The sequence below is a fragment of the Ptychodera flava genome (assembly GCF_041260155.1).
Source record: "Ptychodera flava strain L36383 chromosome 23 unlocalized genomic scaffold, AS_Pfla_20210202 Scaffold_24__1_contigs__length_23054250_pilon, whole genome shotgun sequence".
Taxonomy (NCBI): Eukaryota; Metazoa; Hemichordata; class Enteropneusta; family Ptychoderidae; genus Ptychodera; species Ptychodera flava.
In genome coordinates, this window is record NW_027248278.1 from 17,087,601 (window position 1) to 17,107,470 (window position 19,870).

General features: G+C 37.7%; 2 protein-coding genes across 2 annotated transcripts; both read right to left on the bottom strand.

Moving 5' to 3' along the window:
• Positions 1-339: 339 nt before the first annotated feature.
• Positions 340-7,350, bottom strand: LOC139124705 (uncharacterized). Its single transcript, XM_070690823.1, has 7 exons — positions 7,155-7,350; positions 5,736-5,953; positions 4,862-5,090; positions 4,120-4,353; positions 1,866-1,945; positions 1,030-1,155; positions 340-633 (listed from the first exon to the last, which is right to left on the bottom strand). The coding sequence occupies exons 2-7, from the start codon at positions 5,922-5,924 to the stop codon at positions 340-342; spliced, it is 1,152 nt and encodes a 383-aa protein (XP_070546924.1). The 5' UTR covers positions 5,925-5,953; positions 7,155-7,350.
• On the bottom strand, positions 7,269-19,656 carry LOC139124440 (NACHT, LRR and PYD domains-containing protein 14-like). The gene is made up of 9 exons (XM_070690574.1): positions 19,514-19,656; positions 13,515-14,211; positions 12,774-12,899; positions 11,938-12,074; positions 10,549-10,690; positions 9,740-9,868; positions 9,175-9,289; positions 8,125-8,319; positions 7,269-7,405 (listed from the first exon to the last, which is right to left on the bottom strand). The coding sequence occupies exons 2-9, from the start codon at positions 14,199-14,201 to the stop codon at positions 7,362-7,364; spliced, it is 1,575 nt and encodes a 524-aa protein (XP_070546675.1). The 5' UTR covers positions 14,202-14,211; positions 19,514-19,656; the 3' UTR covers positions 7,269-7,361.
• Between the last annotated feature and the right edge of the window lie 214 nt (positions 19,657-19,870).

Sequence of the window (19,870 nt, forward strand, 5' to 3'; positions counted from 1 at the left end):
CTGTAGCATTCATCTCATAAATACAGACATATACAGACGCATAGAGAGAGAGAGAGAAGAGAGAGAGAGAGAGAGAGAGAGAGAGAGAGAGAGAGAGAGAAGAGAGAGAGAGGTACAAATCAGCACCAATACACTTTCTGCTATACATTCCTCAGTTCCGCATAATACCATACAGACACTCACAAAGACAAATCCCTAGACAGATAGAGACAAATGCTTAGATACTGTCTTGATAAGATTTCAGTTGTGGGCAATATGATACATACGTTGACTCATGAACTCAAAACAAACTCCCAAAACAGATGCAAACAAGTGCCTATATTCTTTCTGATACACACATTAATTTCCCATACAGTACCCTAAGACACTCACTGACAAAAATCCAAGCCGAGATAGATACAGACACAATATACTAATAAACACTACTATATGTCCATTTCTGTTCAGAACAGCTCCATTCAGGCATTTACTGAGACATATCTGCAGACAGATGGAGAGACATACACACACAACTAACAAACACCTAGAATACATTACCTGTCCACTATGGTACCATTCTATAGCACTTTGCACTGATTCTTTGTTTGTCATTAACACCCATGCTACACCTGTCGGTTTCTTCATAATTACATCCTACAGTACAAAATATACAAATATTGCAATTTTTTGAGCCATGACGGGGATATTAAAACCCTCCAAAGCTTGATGTCATTATGTTCCATGCATCTAATTCTGGTATCATTAACACATGTTTACATCCAGTTCTTGTATGTATAGTGTGAGTGGGAGTTTCATGAACCCAAACTTTCAGATGCATTCAGACAAGAGCTGTCTTGGCAGAACCCTTAACTTTGTACTTTACCCATGTGTCCCTAATGACTCCTTAGGTTAGTAGTGATTATTGAACACCAAAACGCTGTCTGTCGTCTGACAATATACCGGTATATAACACAGTGAGTGCTGACTCCATTTCCATATAAAACACAAAAGAAAACTTCTTGATAGCAATTTGGTTATAGTGACACTGACCTTGATGAGGCAGACTTCTTTGACAGAGCAATCAGCTTCTGTTTCAAGGACACCTTCAAGTTTACTTTCAGAAACATTGGCTGAGAGATTGGTCATCAACACAGCACAGTCCCTGTGTGATGATACCTGAAATGATGTTACATGAGTCTGTCACAATGTGTACAAAGACAAGGCAGTACCGGTACATGCATAGATGCATAGCATGGGTATAAAAGACTCCCTAGATTAATGGGTGCTCATTGTGTGATTTGCACAAACGAAAGCAGCAGCACAGTCAACTACTATGTGAGAACTGAGAAAAAGTTAGTATTATATGTTCAGTTCCTGACAGAGAAAAGCTTTTCAGAGAATCAACTTTTCCTGCAGATCTCGAGAGCAGATGACTCTCTAAATTGATATGATAATGCCAGTACCGGGGGTATATCAAATCTTTGTAAGTTGTGTCTATAGGAAATTAATACATTTTGACTAGCAAGGGACAAGATCACCATCATTTCATGACTAGTCAATAGGTTAAATCAGGAATTTGGTTGGACCATGGTACAAACAAAACCATGTGCAAAAATGTGCATGGAATATGAGTACATGTATTTCTATCTGTGTTTGAACTCACAGGTTTGTTTATACACACACACAATCTCTTGGCTGTACTGGATTGATTTGCTATATTCCAAACTACTGTAGACACACTGCATGGACCTACAATACCATGTTAGTCTGCGTGCTTACAATACGAAACTTGAGTTTGTAATACGACTATTGTTTTCACTGGCCTCTATCAGACAGTAATTTGGCAAACATGGAAGGGTCAATATTTGAGTGGGTGTTGTTGTTACCTGTAACCATGATGGTACACTTGTGTTCTTTTCTATGCCTATTATCATGTTCCATTCCTCTGCTGTCAGTGTAGGGACACCTTAAATGAGAAACACAAAACATTTGTTAGTTCATGAGAAAACACCATAAAAGTCTAGGTTTCATTGGCATATACTACTTTCATAGCTTTACTTTTTTAAAGTTTGAAAAATAAGCATTAAAATTCTACTTGACATCATTATCAGTGCAATTTACTGGTCTTAATATGTTCATAAATATATGCAATAGCGGTCTTGGTGTCTAATCTATATGCCCTTATATGCAACATATCTGAACCATTACATGCAGCACAGAAAATTTACTACAGTCCTATCGAACATTCTGAAGTTAGTGGCAAAGTGTGTTTGTATCCTTGTTATTATATGTCATATGTTATATTATATTAATAATTGTAAAGCGCCTTGATCACATCTACTTGTGGATATGTGCGCTATATAAGAACCAAATATTATTATTATTATTATGTCAACTTCTACTTATTATTAGTTTGTCAAGGCTCTGAATATCGTGAAATACAAAGAAATGCGTGTCAAGTGACTGGACTAGAAAGTTCATCCGTACATACTTCAAAAAACAAGGCTTTAATAAGTTACCTTCCAAAACTAGGGAATATGCATCATTGCGATGAAAGTACATTGAAACACAATTATCTTTACAGTGACGGCACCAATTATTTTGACGATGAGATACAGCTGGATATTGATACACTACCGAATTAGGTTTGTCAGTTTGCTCACAAATTTACCCTTTTAGTGGTCAACTTTTACAACTTTGCGCCAACATCAGACAGACTAAAACAGCAGGTGACGCAGCAAGATGTCTGTAAACTAATTTACTATGTAGTATGTTTATATCTTTACAGCAGCTAAACTAATTTACTATGTAGTATGTTTATATCTTTACAGCAGCTATCAGTTTCAATGGTGACAAACACAGAGACTGATTGCCAAGTTTTACAAGCAGTTCAAATTCACGGAGAGGTGGTAAAAGAACGACGTTACTGCAAATTTAGACTCAGAGGACAGTGTTCTTTGTAGTTGAATATCAATAAAGTTCATGACTTCAAAAATAATAGAGTGATGTGTAAAATGAACAAACTTTAAAATTCTAAATTCAGTAAATTCTGCCGTATCTCACGCCCATAAATGCTTGGTTTTACACTTTTGTAGTATTCAATATGCTCCGGAACATTTGCAGTCAGTTTTTTACCGATGTTCCAGATGATTTGCCTGGCAGAAACTGCCAGTTTTCAAGTACCGCAAAACAATGTTGTTGGCCGTTTGCTTTGAAACACCACCACAACGTTTACCAATTTCTGAAAATGACAGACCGTTTAAATACAACTGAACAATCTTCTCTCTCACTTCAGCTGGTGTCGTCTGGGAGCCATCCATGTTGTGTTTTTGTCTGGTTCAACGTCTGTTTGTACAAATGTACAGATCATTACGCCAGTGAAACTGATAGCTGCTAATTACGTGTCAGCGTATGTATACAAAGCCCCACCATGGCTGGCAATACCAGAACATGTCGTTGTCTGAGTTTTATTAGACTAGAAAGTTGCTGACTCAAAGCCCTGACTTCCAGACATTGCTATCGCTACTCAAACGTTCTGATTCTTTCAGATCGATTTGTGTTGTTAGTTTTAGATTTTTTTTGAAGTCATGAATTTTATTGATATTCAACTACAAAGAACACTGTCCTCCGAGTCTAAATTTGCAGTAACGTCGTTCTTTTACCACCTCTCCGTGAATTTGAACTGCTTGTAAAACTTGGCAACCAGTCTCTGTGTGTGTCACCATTGAAACTGATAGCTGCTGTAAAGATATAAACATACTACATAGTAAATTAGTTTACAGACATCTTGCTGCGTCACCTGCTGTTTTAGTCTGTCTGATGTTGGCGCAAAGTTGTAAAAGTTGACCACTAAAAGGGTAAATTTGTGAGCAAACTGACAAAACCTAATTCGGTAGTGTATCAATATCCAGCTGTATCTCATCGTCAAAATAATTGGTGCCGTCACTGTAACTCTTCGGGTTTGGGTTTTAAGACACTGGTATTAACAAAATGGGACGTATGCAAGAAATGGCAGAAAGTAACAAGCCATCCCATAGGTATCTGTGATAGTGAACTTAACTTTGACTTACACAGGAAAAAGATCTTACAATGTGACTAAATTACAGTGAGTTTTACAATCAACACAAAATTCACCCTTACCACTGTCACCTCCCTGGAATGCAGCACAGAGTTCCAGTAAATGACTGAATAGCATGTATGGTGGGTGTTTTCTTGCATAGTCTGTCTTGATTGAGTGGCTGTCAATCATCTGACCCAGAGCTCCAGGAAATCCACCCAGTCCACTGACATTGACCAGTAATCCATTAGGTATCTGTGGCAGTGAACTTGTACTGGATTTGTAGTTGCCATAGTTATCTTCTTCAATTGTATAACCTGTGTGACATTAAAATGAAATTTTAAGTGTTTTTTAAGCCTATTGTTTACTATTGTTATAACCGATGATTATTGAGCTGTTTACAAGGAATAGAGGTTCAACATTTTTTGTTTAGAGGGACTAGGGTTTCAGTGAAGTACTTTGTAGACAGACTATTTGATGCAGTCAGAAGTATATGGTTTATAAAATACACAGGCTGGTTCTTTAACCTATTCACACTGATTCCAAATAGGTATAGGAAAAACTATGGTCATTAACGGCTTGATTAATGGTCTTTTTCATTCTTCAATCCTAGTTTGGTTTTGTCTGAATTGCAGTTTATGTGTAGTCATCTTATAAAAGGGCCAGTAACGCTAACTTTTAATGATATTTTTTCACCATTTTTGTTTTTAATGTCAACCATAATTCCTTGTTCTACTCCCCAAAGCATGTTGAGATACACAGTATTCAGCTTGTCAACGCTGCCTGTACATGTGTACACTGCACTGTTATCGTTGTAAAGCTTACCTAAATTCTTTGCCAGTGTTGTGAATATCTGAGTCATATCATCCTCATCAAAGGTTGGTTTCTGATCCCGACATTCCAGGTTTCTCAGTGTTGACTTGGTGGACACTGCATTGGTTATCATCTGAAGTCCATTGACATCAATGTTATTTCCACTCACAGACAGACTGTGTATAGTACATTTGTTGCTCTCAAGAAGTTTACACAGGGACTCAGCTCCGGCTGTTGAAATCTGAAACAACACAAATGTAAGTACTGTGTAGATGTTGTAGTGTATCATTACTATCTTCAAATTTTCAAAGATCTGGAGTGATGGGAAATTCAGTGCAATTACAACTCAAGGACAAGATGGGAGAGGAGTTATCAACACTTTTCTATGGAAATGTCAGTTTACGATTTCCTTGATGATCAAAATTGAACTAAATGTTGTTCTATTCTGTAATTTTACTTTAACTACATGTTTTTTTTTTTTTTATACAAACTCTGACTTTGATGTTCCAGGTATGTTATGTTGTGGTTTCCGTAAACAGCAAAACATCTCTACATTACAGATTAATGTACTGTATTCTAGTGGGATAGGGGAACTGACAGCTCCTGTATGGTACACTGTCTTAAAGACACTTTTATGCTTACTTGTACTATATTTTCACATCTACTATCTATGATTTATACTGGTGCATGTTATAAAGTGTCAAGTGATTCCAGCCTCTAACCGTATGTTGTACAAATATATAATATATAATGATGATGAAACCTTGTTTTCATGAAATTTTCCTACAAGTATAAAAAAGTTGAAGAGCATTTTGGATAGACCTACAAAACTTCATGAAAACATGGGACATTGGACAGACATCATAATTATTGGAAACATACTCACCTTGTTCTGTGAAAGATCTAACCCTTCCAGTGGGTAGCTCCCATGTGATAGAATAGCCTCCACCATGGCAGAGACTGGAGAATCTGAGAGCCTATTGGCTGATAATCTGAGCATGTGCAGAAGCAGTCCCTGCTTGATAGCATCAACCAATGGTGAGAGATCTGAGTCACTGAGTGCACATCCTGACATTGATAAGGATTGTAGACTGCTGTCATTGGCTACGGAGAGGAAGACAGATAGAATTTCAAGTAATTCAAAATTTCTTGTATCATGGAAATATTACAACTTTGTTACTTCATACTAAAATATGATTTTGTAAGGCTTAGTAGGTATAATCAATGGTTTTCATGCAGTCTGCAAATAAGTTGTGACAACACGTGAAATTAAAAAATTGTGATATTTTGAATAAAACAAATATTATAATATTATATAGGGCTCAGCCCTTGGTGTCGCGCCAGGGGTTAAAGATTGGCAATGTTATTTGTATTGATTCATGATAAACTGTAATTGTTACTTCATAAACGTTTATATGACAACTATGCCCAGTTTCCCTCTGATGAAAGCAGTTCACGACGTCAAACTCTGCAGCAGGGCAGGTATAGATTTTCTGTAGCGTGTAAAAATTTTGGACAAAAATTGGCAATTTTTACAATGATAACAGCCTATGGCGTTAAACAAGGGACGTATTATGCAATAATTATCATTGCAATGGTAACCGCACTGCCCACCTTCCACTTGCAAGCTGAAAACTATCGCGTTCCGTCTAAAAAACTGGCAATTTTGAATCTAATTATTGACACAGGGGGCGCTCTTCTATAATTCAATCCCAGCATTCTTTGCGTATGCCCCCGTTCATATGCACGACAGTTTTCTCCGTTTATCTATATCAACGATACTTTGTATCAGCGACAAGGTGTATAATAACATTTACTGGCTAATAAAAGAGGTATATTTTATAAAAGGCATGTTATATCATAGTAATTTGTTTCGTATTTGTTTATTTACGAGTACTCAAAAAAAAAAACATGGCGGCGCCCAAGAAGAGAAAGAAGGGTACACTTCCGGTTACTCGCATAGTATATTATGAATAAGCGCATGCGTAGTCAGTAAGCCGCTGGCGCGACTATTATAGCTTTTTCAATACCAGTGAATTTTGTGACATCCCCGCCATGATTATTACTGATAATGTATCTGATTATTCAGTACTGTAGCCTAGGAATTTTTTTACATCTACAAATTCACTGGCATTGCCAAAACTATAAAATAATAGCAATAATATAACCCCTCCCTGCCCATATTGGAGACAAGAAAGCTTTACACTCCATATTGTACTCAGCTTTGCCTAATACATTTGTGCAAATTTGCTTTCATCCATCATAGGCCAGGAAGGGGTATATTATTGCTTACATTTTCACTTACTGTGTTTCAACAGCTCTGTAATGGCTGAGGAACCTGACAGTTTGAGTCCATCAAGACAAAGCTTCTTTATTCCATTGGAGTTCTGAAAGTACTGGGATAGCTTGCCAACTGTGGAAGGATTAATCTTGGCTTTCCGTAAATCCAAGGAATGAAGGTTGGGAAATATACTTCCATCACCGAGGGTTTCTGAAATCTCTTCTATGTTATCTAAACCAAGGTGGATTCTTCTATGGAACTTTGAACTCCATTTTCTGTCAAGAAAAAATAGATAATGTAATTCATGGTAGATTGGATTCCCTGTATATACCGTAGCTCAAGAATCTCTTTGGGTGCACACAGATAGGCCCTCATTGGTCTGGCTTACATTTACAGTCAGTGTAATATACCAAAGCCTGGCTACAAAAATTTAACAGTGGCAAAATATGTGAATTAGTGGTTACAAATACCGGTAGTGTGTATGCCAGTCAAATTTGTGCAGAATGTCCCTATTCTTCACAAAACTGATGTTTTCACAGCCGGCAATTTTTGGCTGACAACCTGTTGTTTTTGCCAGCTTCCAGCTACTATCTACGTCCCTGAAGGAAGTTGTGTGACCATCATGAAACCATGGGAGTAGCTGACATGAACCATCACATACCAGTACGGTACATGTATTGATGTATAAAAAACATTATGTCCCAGTGTTGTTGATCTAAATTAAATGACAGTGTTAAATAATATGCGATAGGCTCATTTTACGTTTTAGTGATTTTAGAGTAATTTTTTTTTATCTCTTATTTAAACAAGCCAACTCATATTTTTACAAGAAATATGAGTGTGATACAAATGTTTGTAAATGTTTGTTCCAAGTATTGTCCAAAACTTTGAACGAATATTCATTTTTTGCAACTGACTTTATGAAACTCAATTCATGACTTTATGACAAGCAAAGCATAACACTTTCTTGATTTCATGTGGAAAGTTTGCTTACTTGTAGATGCTTGTTGAAATGACTTCAATGTTGCCATGGTAATATCAGGATTATTTGTCAGATCCAATGACGTCAAGTTGACAAGTAGTCCTGGTTTCTGATTAGTCAACGGCACTATGATGTCATCAGTCAAGTTACAATTGACAAGGCTTAATGTTGTGAGGTGACTTTCGAGGTCTGTCTTCACAGCAGTTCCTGAAATGTGACACGTATGCATGTATCAACAGCTTTTACATAAATATCTGACTGTTCACACACCACAGATTCATTCATACAGAATACAAGTTTCTTTAAGTTTTCCATAGTGATATTAATCCCCATCCAACATATTTTAAAGACTGTGTTTTGTGTTTCCATTATGATTTTGATTACAATTTCATGTATCCCTGTGACATTGATGTCTATTTCATGTTTCCATGGTGATGTTTAATCCCCATTGTCATGGTGATTTTCACCTCAATTTTATGCTTCCCTGGTGATTTGATCCCACCTTCATCTCTTTACATTAAATTACAAGTTTGATCTCCATTACATCTTTTTATGGTGATGTTCAACTGAAACTTATAACGTGATGTTGACCTCAACTTTTAACCCTTTCCTGGCAGACAGTATCACTTCCCCATCTGCCAAGTAAGTAAAAAGCTGTATTGAGCCAAAACCACATGTATTTTTACCCACTGGGCTTGGTACGCTACAGTAGCTTTAGTGTGGAAAAGTCATGTTTACAGTCTCTCTGTCTTCAGGGACCTTCAAATCTTCAAGTGTTTGTTAAAATGCGCCATATTTGATATGTTCTGCTTCATTAGTTTTAACTAACCTGACCTGATGGTGAAATATGAACTTGGCAGGAAAAGGGTTAATGGTTGCAAGGTGATGTTGACCCTAAACTTTCATTGTTTCTATGGTAATTTATTCATCGTTTTGTCTTTCAATGGTGATTTGATTTCCAATTTCCAAGATTTTAAAATCAATTTTATCATCATTTTACCTTTCAAAGGTGATTTTCATCTCCATTTCATGTTTCTACGATAATGTTCCTGTCTCTCTTACCTGTCGCCGTTTGATCTTTGTCAGTAATCTTGCTGTCATCCAAACTCAGAGCATACAGACTAGGATGACACACACATGCCAGCAGTAAGTCTGTGAAATGACTGCCTGTAGCAATCTGTAAGAAATAACAAATAGTTAGTGAAATATATAGATAATGTATACAGCATACTTATTCTATATCACACCACACCTCATATTATTATTATTTCACTTTATTTCGGACTTACTATGTCCATAGAATTCTCAGAACAATAATAAATAAAGGTACAGATAAATAAATATCATAATACAGTCTGAAGAAAGGTACAAACAAATGATATCATAATACAGTCTGAAGAAGTGACATTTTAGTGATATATTATCACTGTTGCAAAAATAACCACAACCACTCAATGGAAAAGTGATTTTATCCACATTTTGCAGACATCAGAAATGAAATACCGTACATGCCATCATAAAACGTGACGTACCAGTACACTCTTATTTTCATTTCGCGATAACGTTCCATGAAACTATATATGTGAAAGTGTTGCAAAATACTTAATTTACATCAATAAAGCATTACCTCATTTCCACCTGCATTGAATTTCTTCACTGTTTTGTTACCTAGCAACCCCTCTGATAGAGACTTCATCCCGTTCGCATCAATACCAGTTGATTTCATCTCAAGTACTTCCAGGCAGCAAGATGTCTTCTGTGGTGCAAAAGGAAAATGAATTATCTGATTCAAACTCTATTTGATGACGACAGCCAGAGAATAGTGAAAGCATCAATGGTATAAAGTGGGATGGGGTATTTGAGGGTACTTTGTACAATTACATGTAGCTCAACCTTTTCAACACCATGGTTTGGCCCAATCCCATTGTTATTGACGGTAATTGTGGACCTGTTTACAGGGAATGGGGGTGAAAAGGTTACAAGACAGTTGTTGTATCAGACGATATGGTATCGGAATAAAGCAAAAATTAGAGAAGGGGCTAAAAGATACAACTCTGAAGGTTGATTTACCCCTTTCGGCACTATGGTTTAACCCAAACCCATTGTTTTCAATGGTGTATCTTCACATTTTTCAGAGAATGGGGTGAACAGGTTAATGACATGAATACAAATGCATCCAGTGATTATGGCTACAAATCTCTAACCCTAAACCATGGAGGTATGCCTAAACTTATTGAGGAATTTACCTTTTTCACAAGTACAATGAGCACAACTTTTTCTTGGATATTTGTGCCATTTAGCAAGGCACTGTACACCTCATTGCTCCATTGGGTAATAGGTACCTCATCCTGTAATTGGGTGTTTGCCAATTGGATGATGGACAGAGTTTAAAAAAAATGTAAAATTATGTAGTGCTATGCAATTCATTGTACTTACTGTCAAAACATCTGCTATCAGTTTTCCAGTGTGGCTTCCATTACTCATCTGATTGTGACTGAAATCCAACTCAACTATTGATGAGTTTTCACTTAGACTTTCCAGAAACACATTGAGATCTGTGGATCCACAACTAGAAAACCTGTCAAACAAAAAAAGCCATAGTACATCATACGCTACGGTATTGTCCTCCACGCTTATCGTCTCGGACAATACCTCCGCTGCACGATGTACTCGGACATAAATCCCGGTATTTTGTGAATAACCTTATAATACACACTACATGTATGACAAACATGTGTTAACTTTCATTAATCTGCAATTTAACTTGAATACAGTGTCTACATTGCTCCATATGACCATATGGCACACTGATTGACCATAATATGCACAATAATACACACATCTGTGGAATAATGTTTTCCTAAACCTGACTGATGGCTAGTGAACATACACATAGTCTCCCTTCATCAGTCACTGACAAGCCATGGGAAAAACCAAATCCAAGGGACCGCTATGTCACAAACAACCGAACACATCCTGTTTCTCTTCACAGGACTCAAAAACATTTCCTGTTGCTATGGCAACATAAATTAATCAGATTTAATTTCTACAACAGATTATTTCCATTAAAGTCATTCACATGGTTACTTTCCAATCTTGTTAGTGCAGATCTCCATCAATTTCCTCCTCTGTTGAATAATTGATGAACATGCAATGATGGAATTCAGTGCTGACAAGGGTCTATCAGGACAGCCAGTTAAAGAATTGGTGTTACCTATTTTAGTGATAGAAGTTAAACCCAGGCTTTTAATGATGTTTCACATTAGCTCTGCATCAACATATATTATCAGTTTCATTTGACAATACACTAATTTTTCGGAATATAAATTTTTCCGTGTCTGCAATGTTTAATGTCAAAGCATGTTTGTCGTCATGCTGCGATTGCACGTTGTGAATATTGATAATATTGCCCACAAACCCTGCGATGACAGAAGTTTTCAAGATGGCCGAAGACAGCTTCGCTCTTTAGCGAAATTGAAGCAGTCCTCGTAGATGTGACAGCAACTGAAGATCGTAGGTCCTGCAATTGTAGTGGGGTTTGCACATGTAAGAGAGGACATGGGCATGTCCATGCAGAACGTTCAACAAGTTCTGCAAAACGGCACGCACAAAGGGCGACAACCCTACAAGTAAGTGTAGCAGGACGGCAACAGCGCTTTATCGCCGGTACAAACAAACCAATGTGTACAAAAGTGTACAGAAATACACATATTTCTGTGCATCTTTGTGCATGTGGTACCATGGTCCATTTGAATTGCGGGTTTAACCTATTGAGTCTTTGTTGCAGTACATACCAGTAGTGCAACAACAGCACGGCAGACTCACCTGAGGCACTTGAGTACATTATTTGCTTTGATTGCTGGTCCAACACTGCGTGAGAAGAAGTCCTTACCAAGGTTATTACTAGACACATCCAACCAGGTCAGAGTGGAATTGTTAGACAACAACTCTCCAAGGCATTGCTAGAATATAGTAATAATATTGAAATCAACCATTAAAAAATACTCGTGTTCAAAAAATATGGTCAAGATGGTTTCAAATGGTATCATGCTGTACGAACTGGAATTAATACCAAATTTATTTATTATCTTTTTCCTGAATTAGAGAATGTTTCTTGCATTTTATGCAGAGCCGCAATCCACTGCATTTTACTCACATTTCAAAATTAAACGTATTGCAATAACATTATTGTTTCACAATAGTAGTCCGAATACACTATTTTAAAAACATTCTGAAAGATACATAGCTAAAAATTAATAATGCATAATTTATGTCCCTCTACACTAAAGCGATAACTATATTGCTTGTGTTTTGATATACAGTCATTCATTTTTCATAACACTGGATTAGACGTCCAACAAACTGATGCTAAATTAAGCTGAGAAGAACAAATGTGATCCGCATAATTGTGTGTACCATAATTTCACCAAAGTTGTTTAAGAGTGATAATTCCTTAAAACACTTTCGAGCAATTATCCAAAATAAACGGGGAACAAGCTATGTCATACTCATGCACATTAAGATTTAGTCAATGTCTCATAGGCATAGGGGCTTGGGATGGCCATGGCATTCATTCTCAAAAATTGCCAACACAACTAGTTTATAACATTTCAGCTATTGTCTCGTTGACAATCAATAGATTTGAAAATGTGTATACTTACAGAGCTGTCTGTGTCAGCCTGGTTGTTGGAAATATTCAATGTAGTCACACTGTGGTTGTAAATTAATGCTAATACTGCCGTACGGAAACCCTGTGGACCAAGACGATTTCCTGAGAAATCCAGTTCCTGTGTGAGTTAAGAATTGTGATATCAAATAAATTATTTATGGAAATCACAGGGAAAATTGCATTACATTTGCTTTCCCACCTTATTGAATTGATAAACAGTACTGAAACAGCTTTTACATATAGATATTTCTTAAGCTAATGTTGCTCGTATCAACAATGGCAAATGATATAGTTCTTATGGTGATAATCCGTATAACTTTTGATAATATATTCATTACCACCATGTTATTCTTTGAAAGAAATGTATTTTACTATTTACTTCTTTTTCTTCTATATAGTATAATTGGAAATAAAAAGTATTTGCCATGCACATACATGGCAATGTGTAAAACAGGCAATGCTATTGTTGACAAATGAATTGAAATTCAGACTAAAATTCAGTTGACATTCAACAATAACAATGGACTGACATTTAACACACATATTCTGTTATGACAAAACTAATATGTGCTATAGAAAAGAACTTGAAAAGCAGCATACCATGTTTTGCACATTTATTTCTATAGAAAAAGGGACGTATTCGAGACTTGTTGTAGTGGGATGATATAGAAGTTAACTTATGACCAATTTACAAGCACTTCATCTACACTATCAAAGATTTATCAACACTTACCACCATATTCTTGATTTTTGACACAAGCGTTGCCATGGAGAAATCTGGATTTGGTGGAATTCGTTCCAAGTGAAGTGACCAGACACCTGGTTTGACATTTGCATATAATTCATCAGTTCTGACCAATCGGCACATAGCTCTCAGGGCGCTGTTGAATTCCACCTGGTCAGCATCGGTGTGCTGTGACTCAATCTTAGTTCCTGCGTTATTCGACTGTTTACTTTGAGAAGAAGGCACAGCTGATGTGTTTGAAGTATTCGCAGAGGGTTTTGCACTGCTCTCACTGGTTGTAGACATCTTCTCAGAGGAAACTTTGCTTCCACTAGTTCCAGAGCTTTTTGCATCAGACACTTTGTCAGAATTGTTCTCTGAACTTCCTTTTGTCGATGGACTTTTTGACTGACTCTCAGAATTTAAAGTACTTTCCTTGGACTTACTCTGACTTACAGTTTGTATACTGTGCCCTCCACTATCCCCCTCTTCTTTCTGATTGGATTCTGATAAACTTCCCGTCCCCATTCCATCATCGTGGCCGACTTCATTCTCTTCGCTTTGCACATTTTCATTGCTTTTGGATGGGGCTTGTTCTGTCTGACTTCCATTGCTTCCCAGTGTATTCTGATTTGCTGTATTATCTTGACCACTTCCGCTTTGTGGCTGTTGTAAACTTGAACTTGAACAACCCATGCCTTATGGTCTGGAAGAAACAAAAAGAGCAATAGTCACTGCTGCCGTCATGTACTCACAGAGAGCCACTACGCGTACGTTGCCTGTGTTCTACCTCCACTCAGTCAACTGAGCTTCGCGTGTGATCGATCGGCCCATGGATGAACAAGTCATCATTGATGACACAGTCCCACTTGTTAAAATGGGTACTTTGATTACATGTCCTCAGAGAGGATAGAGTCCTCTTCATTAATTAGGTCTGTGACAAAAATACTTTGATACAGATGGTGCTCAATGGCCAAGAATGAGTTCCATGGTGATGAAAACATAAAACCAATGTAGGCCACCATCCTAAAGTTCATAAAATGAGTCAACTAGGAATTAATCAACAGGATGTTGCAAAACATTTTTGCATACAATTCTAACACTTGACAGATTATCACTGGTACCATATTTCATAAAGTTTGATGCAGTATTTACAACACTATGAGATCAACATCCGTATCAAGTTTCATCACATTTAACGTTGTATTAATTTGTGGCTATTAAATTAATTAAAATGACACTGATAAATGTCTTTTTCAATGTTAAAGCAATGTGAGCTTAAAGGTATGGAAATCGATCCCAGGGCCTAGGAGTGGCACATGTAAAACAGTGTGTATCTTTGCGTCAGAGGCGCAATAAATCTATTTATCCAGGAAATCTTAATCCCGACTGCTATGTTTGTACTCACATAGAGCCAGTCGACGTTAGGGACACAAAAAAACAACACGAGGAACAAACAGGCAGTGGTTTTGAACAAAATCAATGTACCCGGTACTTCACCGATGTCTGTAACTCAGTACATGAAAATATTCGTAGCTTGACGCACTTTGAACATAGCTCGTAACAAGTGACAGCGGAAAGCCCACAGAAGTACGTGTACAACTATAACAGCCACTCATGTAGTTGGCGCTCAGTGAAGATTTTTCGATCAACAACTTTGACGGATGATGGACTGACCTTTCCACCGCAATTGTTATCTCCCTCGATTCAGCACAAAATTTTCGTATGGACTATTGATGCTGTGTTTACAGTTGTTACGTAGTGGTAAATCTAGTCGTATTTACGACTGCTGCGTAAACAGTCACTGAATAAATTTTGCACGCATTTACGAGCACTGGATATTACTACTGTTTTAATCGAAAACCGTCCGTATACGCACATGACAGTTGTGACAAAAACAACACGAAAAATCTGGCGTACATTGTTACTGCATTACTTTGACCAAAAAATCACCCAAATGCCGAACGGTGATCATATGAACTCTGCTGTAGGTTTCTGGACTAAACGACCCCAAACCGACCGGGTCCCAGTCAACTGTGCCTGGCTCGACGTCTACTCTATCAGCGTCAACTCAAACTTTCACTCCAGAAAACTTTACCCCACAAACTGGGAATATACTAAATTTACCTTGAAAAAATTTCAAACTTTGTATCGTATTGAAAAATCTTACCGGGGCCACGGAGCAAATTAAAAAACCAACAAACCCCAACAGAAACAGTGGAATGATCATTAGTGTGCAAGGTCGCTGTATTATATGTCAGGGTGAAAAAATCTAGCTTTGAAATTTCTGGACTGTACAAACGGCGGGGCAGAATTAGACAAGATTACGACCAATGTGTTACCGCCGATGGTACATAACGTACTGTTGATAGCAGGTAGTTCGGTGTCCAGTGAGAACACGATTCCGAATATATCACGGCTGTTGATTTGAGCTGCCTCCGATCGAAAATTTTCAATACAAAGACATAATATCAATAATTTTGCCAGATTATAAGTACCCACTGTCTTCTCGCCAAATAGCTGCGATCAAGATCATTATGATAGAAGCAATTGACCGCCGAACACCTGCTTGCTGTTCTTATACACAACGTGTAAAAATGATTATTCCTGCTGAGAAATACGACAGCAAATATTGCAATGTGAATTTGTTACTATCTTCCTCGCAATTGTTTTACATCTGTTTCTATTTTATCACGGTCACTGGACAATTTCTGACGATTTTTACAAAGAAAGAATCAGTTCACACTCATCGTAGGAACACATTGCAAAGACGTTCACAAAATTTCATCACGTTCATCACATTACCGTAATCCCCGTTTCAGAGACGTAGGAAATGTATAATGATTTGTTTATCTTGAAAAATCCCGAACTGAAGCCTCTAAATACAAAATGATTTTTCTTCTGAACAACTTCCCGACAACTTTACAATCACACTCTGGTCATCACATGGCGGTTGTAACCGTACATGTGCTGCTGCCAATGGAGAATCAAAAGACTTCAAATCACCAGTCAAAACGTACGGAAAAAGTATCAATATCCAAGCAATGTAAAACAATAATTTTGATAAGGTCAATTTATTGTATATTATAAAAAATCTCCAGACCACTCGGAACAGCGTAAGATTATGATCTCACTCATTTGAATACTACACTCACACGGTAGGGTAAAAATATGGGAACTCAGATCGTTATATACTGCTTCCGTCAAACGAGTCCGCTTATCTAAAGACGGCAAAAATGGTAAAAAAGACGGTAAAATGACCATAATTATTATTGCTTGTCTCTGTAAATTTTGCCGACTATTCGTTAGTAGTTGTCGAATTTCTTGAGTTTGTCCGAAAACTATTTCAGTGAATGACGTAAGTTTCAAGACACCGAGTGCGAACGCAATATCGATATGGAGATAGCAAAATCAGTCACAGACAATCGAGGAAGAACATAAGAGTCTATTAATCTGCGATTTAATTCATCCTAGGTTACCATGAAAGTAAAAAAGGTAATGTTGTGCCCTGGTTGGGAAAGAAAAGTTGATTAAGTTTTCAAAAAAACGTCAGCTAATACTCGAACAATTTAGTAAAAAACTAGCTCAGAAAAACGTATAGAGAAGAACGACATCACCGATCACGGCGATCTTCAGATCTTTATCATGTTTCAGTCTGAACGGTCAACATTTGATGCTATAATCTATGTCAAGTGTCTCTTTTTGGTCAAATCCGACAGAGATGAATCAATCACGATTTAGTTTCATCGCCCCGACCTGACAGGAAATAATGAAGCACATGGGCACCTGTATACATGTAATCGTGGCATGAACGTATCCAATGCCCGTCCACTGCACGAGCCATTGACCGTGCATCGCGAGCAAACAACGGTTTTGGATGTCACGAGAGCATTTTTTTCCGCAGTCTGTGAGCAGTTGAGTGGTTTGGGTAGGCTGCACACATGTAGATCGGAATCGAGTTGATTTCGGCGGAAAACAGTTTTTCGTGCTCCGTCCAAATTGGATCCGCATGTTGCCGGTTTTGTCCATGGTAATCAGCAGAGCTGTGGTGGGAGGCCGTATAACGCCGGGAATACACGTCATCGTACGCAGGGCTATGCCACAACATACTTCCAAAGGCGATCTATCGTAAAATATCGTACTGCAGGTCAACAAAAACATCACCCATTCATAGGCCTACAGGTACACATATCAACGAACAAAAAGGGAGGGGCAATCTGCTTGAAACCATGAAGTAGTCCGTTTGGTCTGAATTCATTGAGGCGCGTGTTCAGTAACCGTTGGCAAGTTTTTTCGTTCAGTAGTAAGAATCGTTTATTCATTGTTGACATCGTAATCGATCCGATGTACACAACAAATGTTTGATCGTTTGCACCTTTGCGCGTCCCCTCGTGATTGGCAGCTGTTTGAATGCTTTCATCTATTGTTCGTTGGACGCTTCGAACACAGCATCGAAGCAGTTTTGGCATAAAAAATCAACTTAAAATGGAAAAAATGAGAGAATTTCGCCAACAGGGTGATGCCACAAGTATTCACAAAACGTAATATGTTGGAACAGTGCTTTAATTTACACCATGGTTGTTGAAAGATCCAGATTTTCGGGAGCATTCGTTGACGTTGTTACCATGTGCCACTCATGTTGGATTATGAATCCCCAGGGAGATAGGGGGTATTTATAGGCTCCCCCTGCCTTTAACATCAGTTATTATCTGTATAAAGTTTCATGAATTGATGCAGTACATATTTCTTGACATATCAGCCTACTTACAAAACTTCAATAATTGACATGTTACTGCTACATGACGTGAAACAAATTGACGAGCATATGTATGAAATAGGTCAATGTCAACTTTGAATGATACTGGTGGAAATATGTCTGAGTTATGGCTCTGTACATGAAAACATCGTAATAAAATGGCTGCCTAGCAACCATATTGGATCGTATCACATAAAAAATCGACGTACATATGTATGACATAGGTCAATGTCCTTGTACCAACTTTGAATAAAATCAGTTGAGATATGCCTGAGTTATGCCTCTGTTTATGAAAAAATCGTAACAAAATGACCACACAGCAGCCATATTGGATCGTATCACAAAACAAATTGACGTGCATATCTATGACATTGGTCAATGTCCTTGTACCAACTTTGAATAAAATCGGTTGAGATATGCCTGAGTTATGCCTCTGTATATGAAAAAATTGTAATAAAATGGCCGCCTAGCGGCCATATTGGATTGTATCACAAAACAAATCGACATGCATATCTATGAAATTGGTCAATGTCCTTGTAGCAATGTTGAATAAAATCGGTTGAAACATGTCTGAGTTGTGGCTCTGTACATGAAAAAATCATAATAAAATGGCCGCCTGGTGGCCATATTGGATCGTATCACAAAAAAATTGACGTGCATATCTATGACATTGGTCAATGTCTTTATACCGACTTTGAATAAAATAACTTGAAACATGTCTGAGTTATGGCTCTGTACATGAAAAAATCGTAATAAAATGGCCGCCTGGCGGCCACATTGGATCGTATCACAAAGAAAATTGACGTGCATATCTATGACATTGGTCAATGTCCTTGTACCAACTTTGAATAAAATTGGTTGAAACATGTCTGAGTTATGGCTCTGTACATGAAAAAATCGTAATAAAATGGCCGCCTGGCGGCCATATTGGATCGTATCCCAAAACAAATCGACGTGCATCTGTATGACATATGAAGTAATCCTTGTACCAAGTTTGAATGAAATCGCTTCTTGCATCTCTGAGATATCTGTGTGAACGGACGGACGGACGCACACACGCACGCACGCACGCACGCACGCACGCACGCACGGACATGACCAAACCTATAAGTCCCCCCGGACGGTGTCCGTGGGGACTAAAAATAGACATCCATGATCAGCCCTCTTGTACTTTCATGCGCAATATAAAAGCACACTTGCTTGCACTTTTGAAAATAACAGTATGCGCTTATAAACAAGCTCTTAGACTTACCAAATTCTATTCACTTGCAAACTCTATCGTTCTCATCACGGCATACTTCCGTCCTGCTGTCATGCTGTTTGCTCCGTGCGTTGTTGTTGCTACCTGATCGTCTGCTGAAAGCAAACATCAGCATTATAATAGGTTCGTCATTCACAGTCTATGGTTTCTACATATTATATCGTAGGCTGTAAATTGAAGCTATAGCGAAGGAAAAATTAAAGATAAAGTACAATTTAAAATTATTATCTAAAGAAAAAGCATGAAACTTTACAAAATCGTTCAATATAATCATTTCTTTAACGAATCTACCGTTTCGCTCTCTTTGCGATGACAGCTTCAAGGTTACGGGTCAAAGGTCACCACCGA

Excerpts from the sequence above, each read along its gene's own strand:
- LOC139124705 (XM_070690823.1), bottom strand. The coding sequence starts at position 5,924 with ATGTCAGGATGTGCACTCAGTGACTCAGATCTCTCACCATTGGTTGAT. Across the intron at positions 1,946-4,119 it reads ATTCCAGGGAGGTGACAGTG|GTGTCCCTACACTGACAGCA; the intron begins GTAAGGGTGAAT and ends TTCTCATTTAAG. Across the intron at positions 1,156-1,865 it reads GTGTACCATCATGGTTACAG|GTATCATCACACAGGGACTG; the intron begins GTAACAACAACA and ends ACATCATTTCAG.
- LOC139124440 (XM_070690574.1), bottom strand. The coding sequence starts at position 14,201 with ATGGGTTGTTCAAGTTCAAGTTTACAACAGCCACAAAGCGGAAGTGGT. Across the intron at positions 12,075-12,773 it reads AGGCTGACACAGACAGCTCT|CAATGCCTTGGAGAGTTGTT; the intron begins GTAAGTATACAC and ends ACTATATTCTAG. Across the intron at positions 9,290-9,739 it reads TCAATGCAGGTGGAAATGAG|ATTGCTACAGGCAGTCATTT; the intron begins GTAATGCTTTAT and ends TATTTCTTACAG.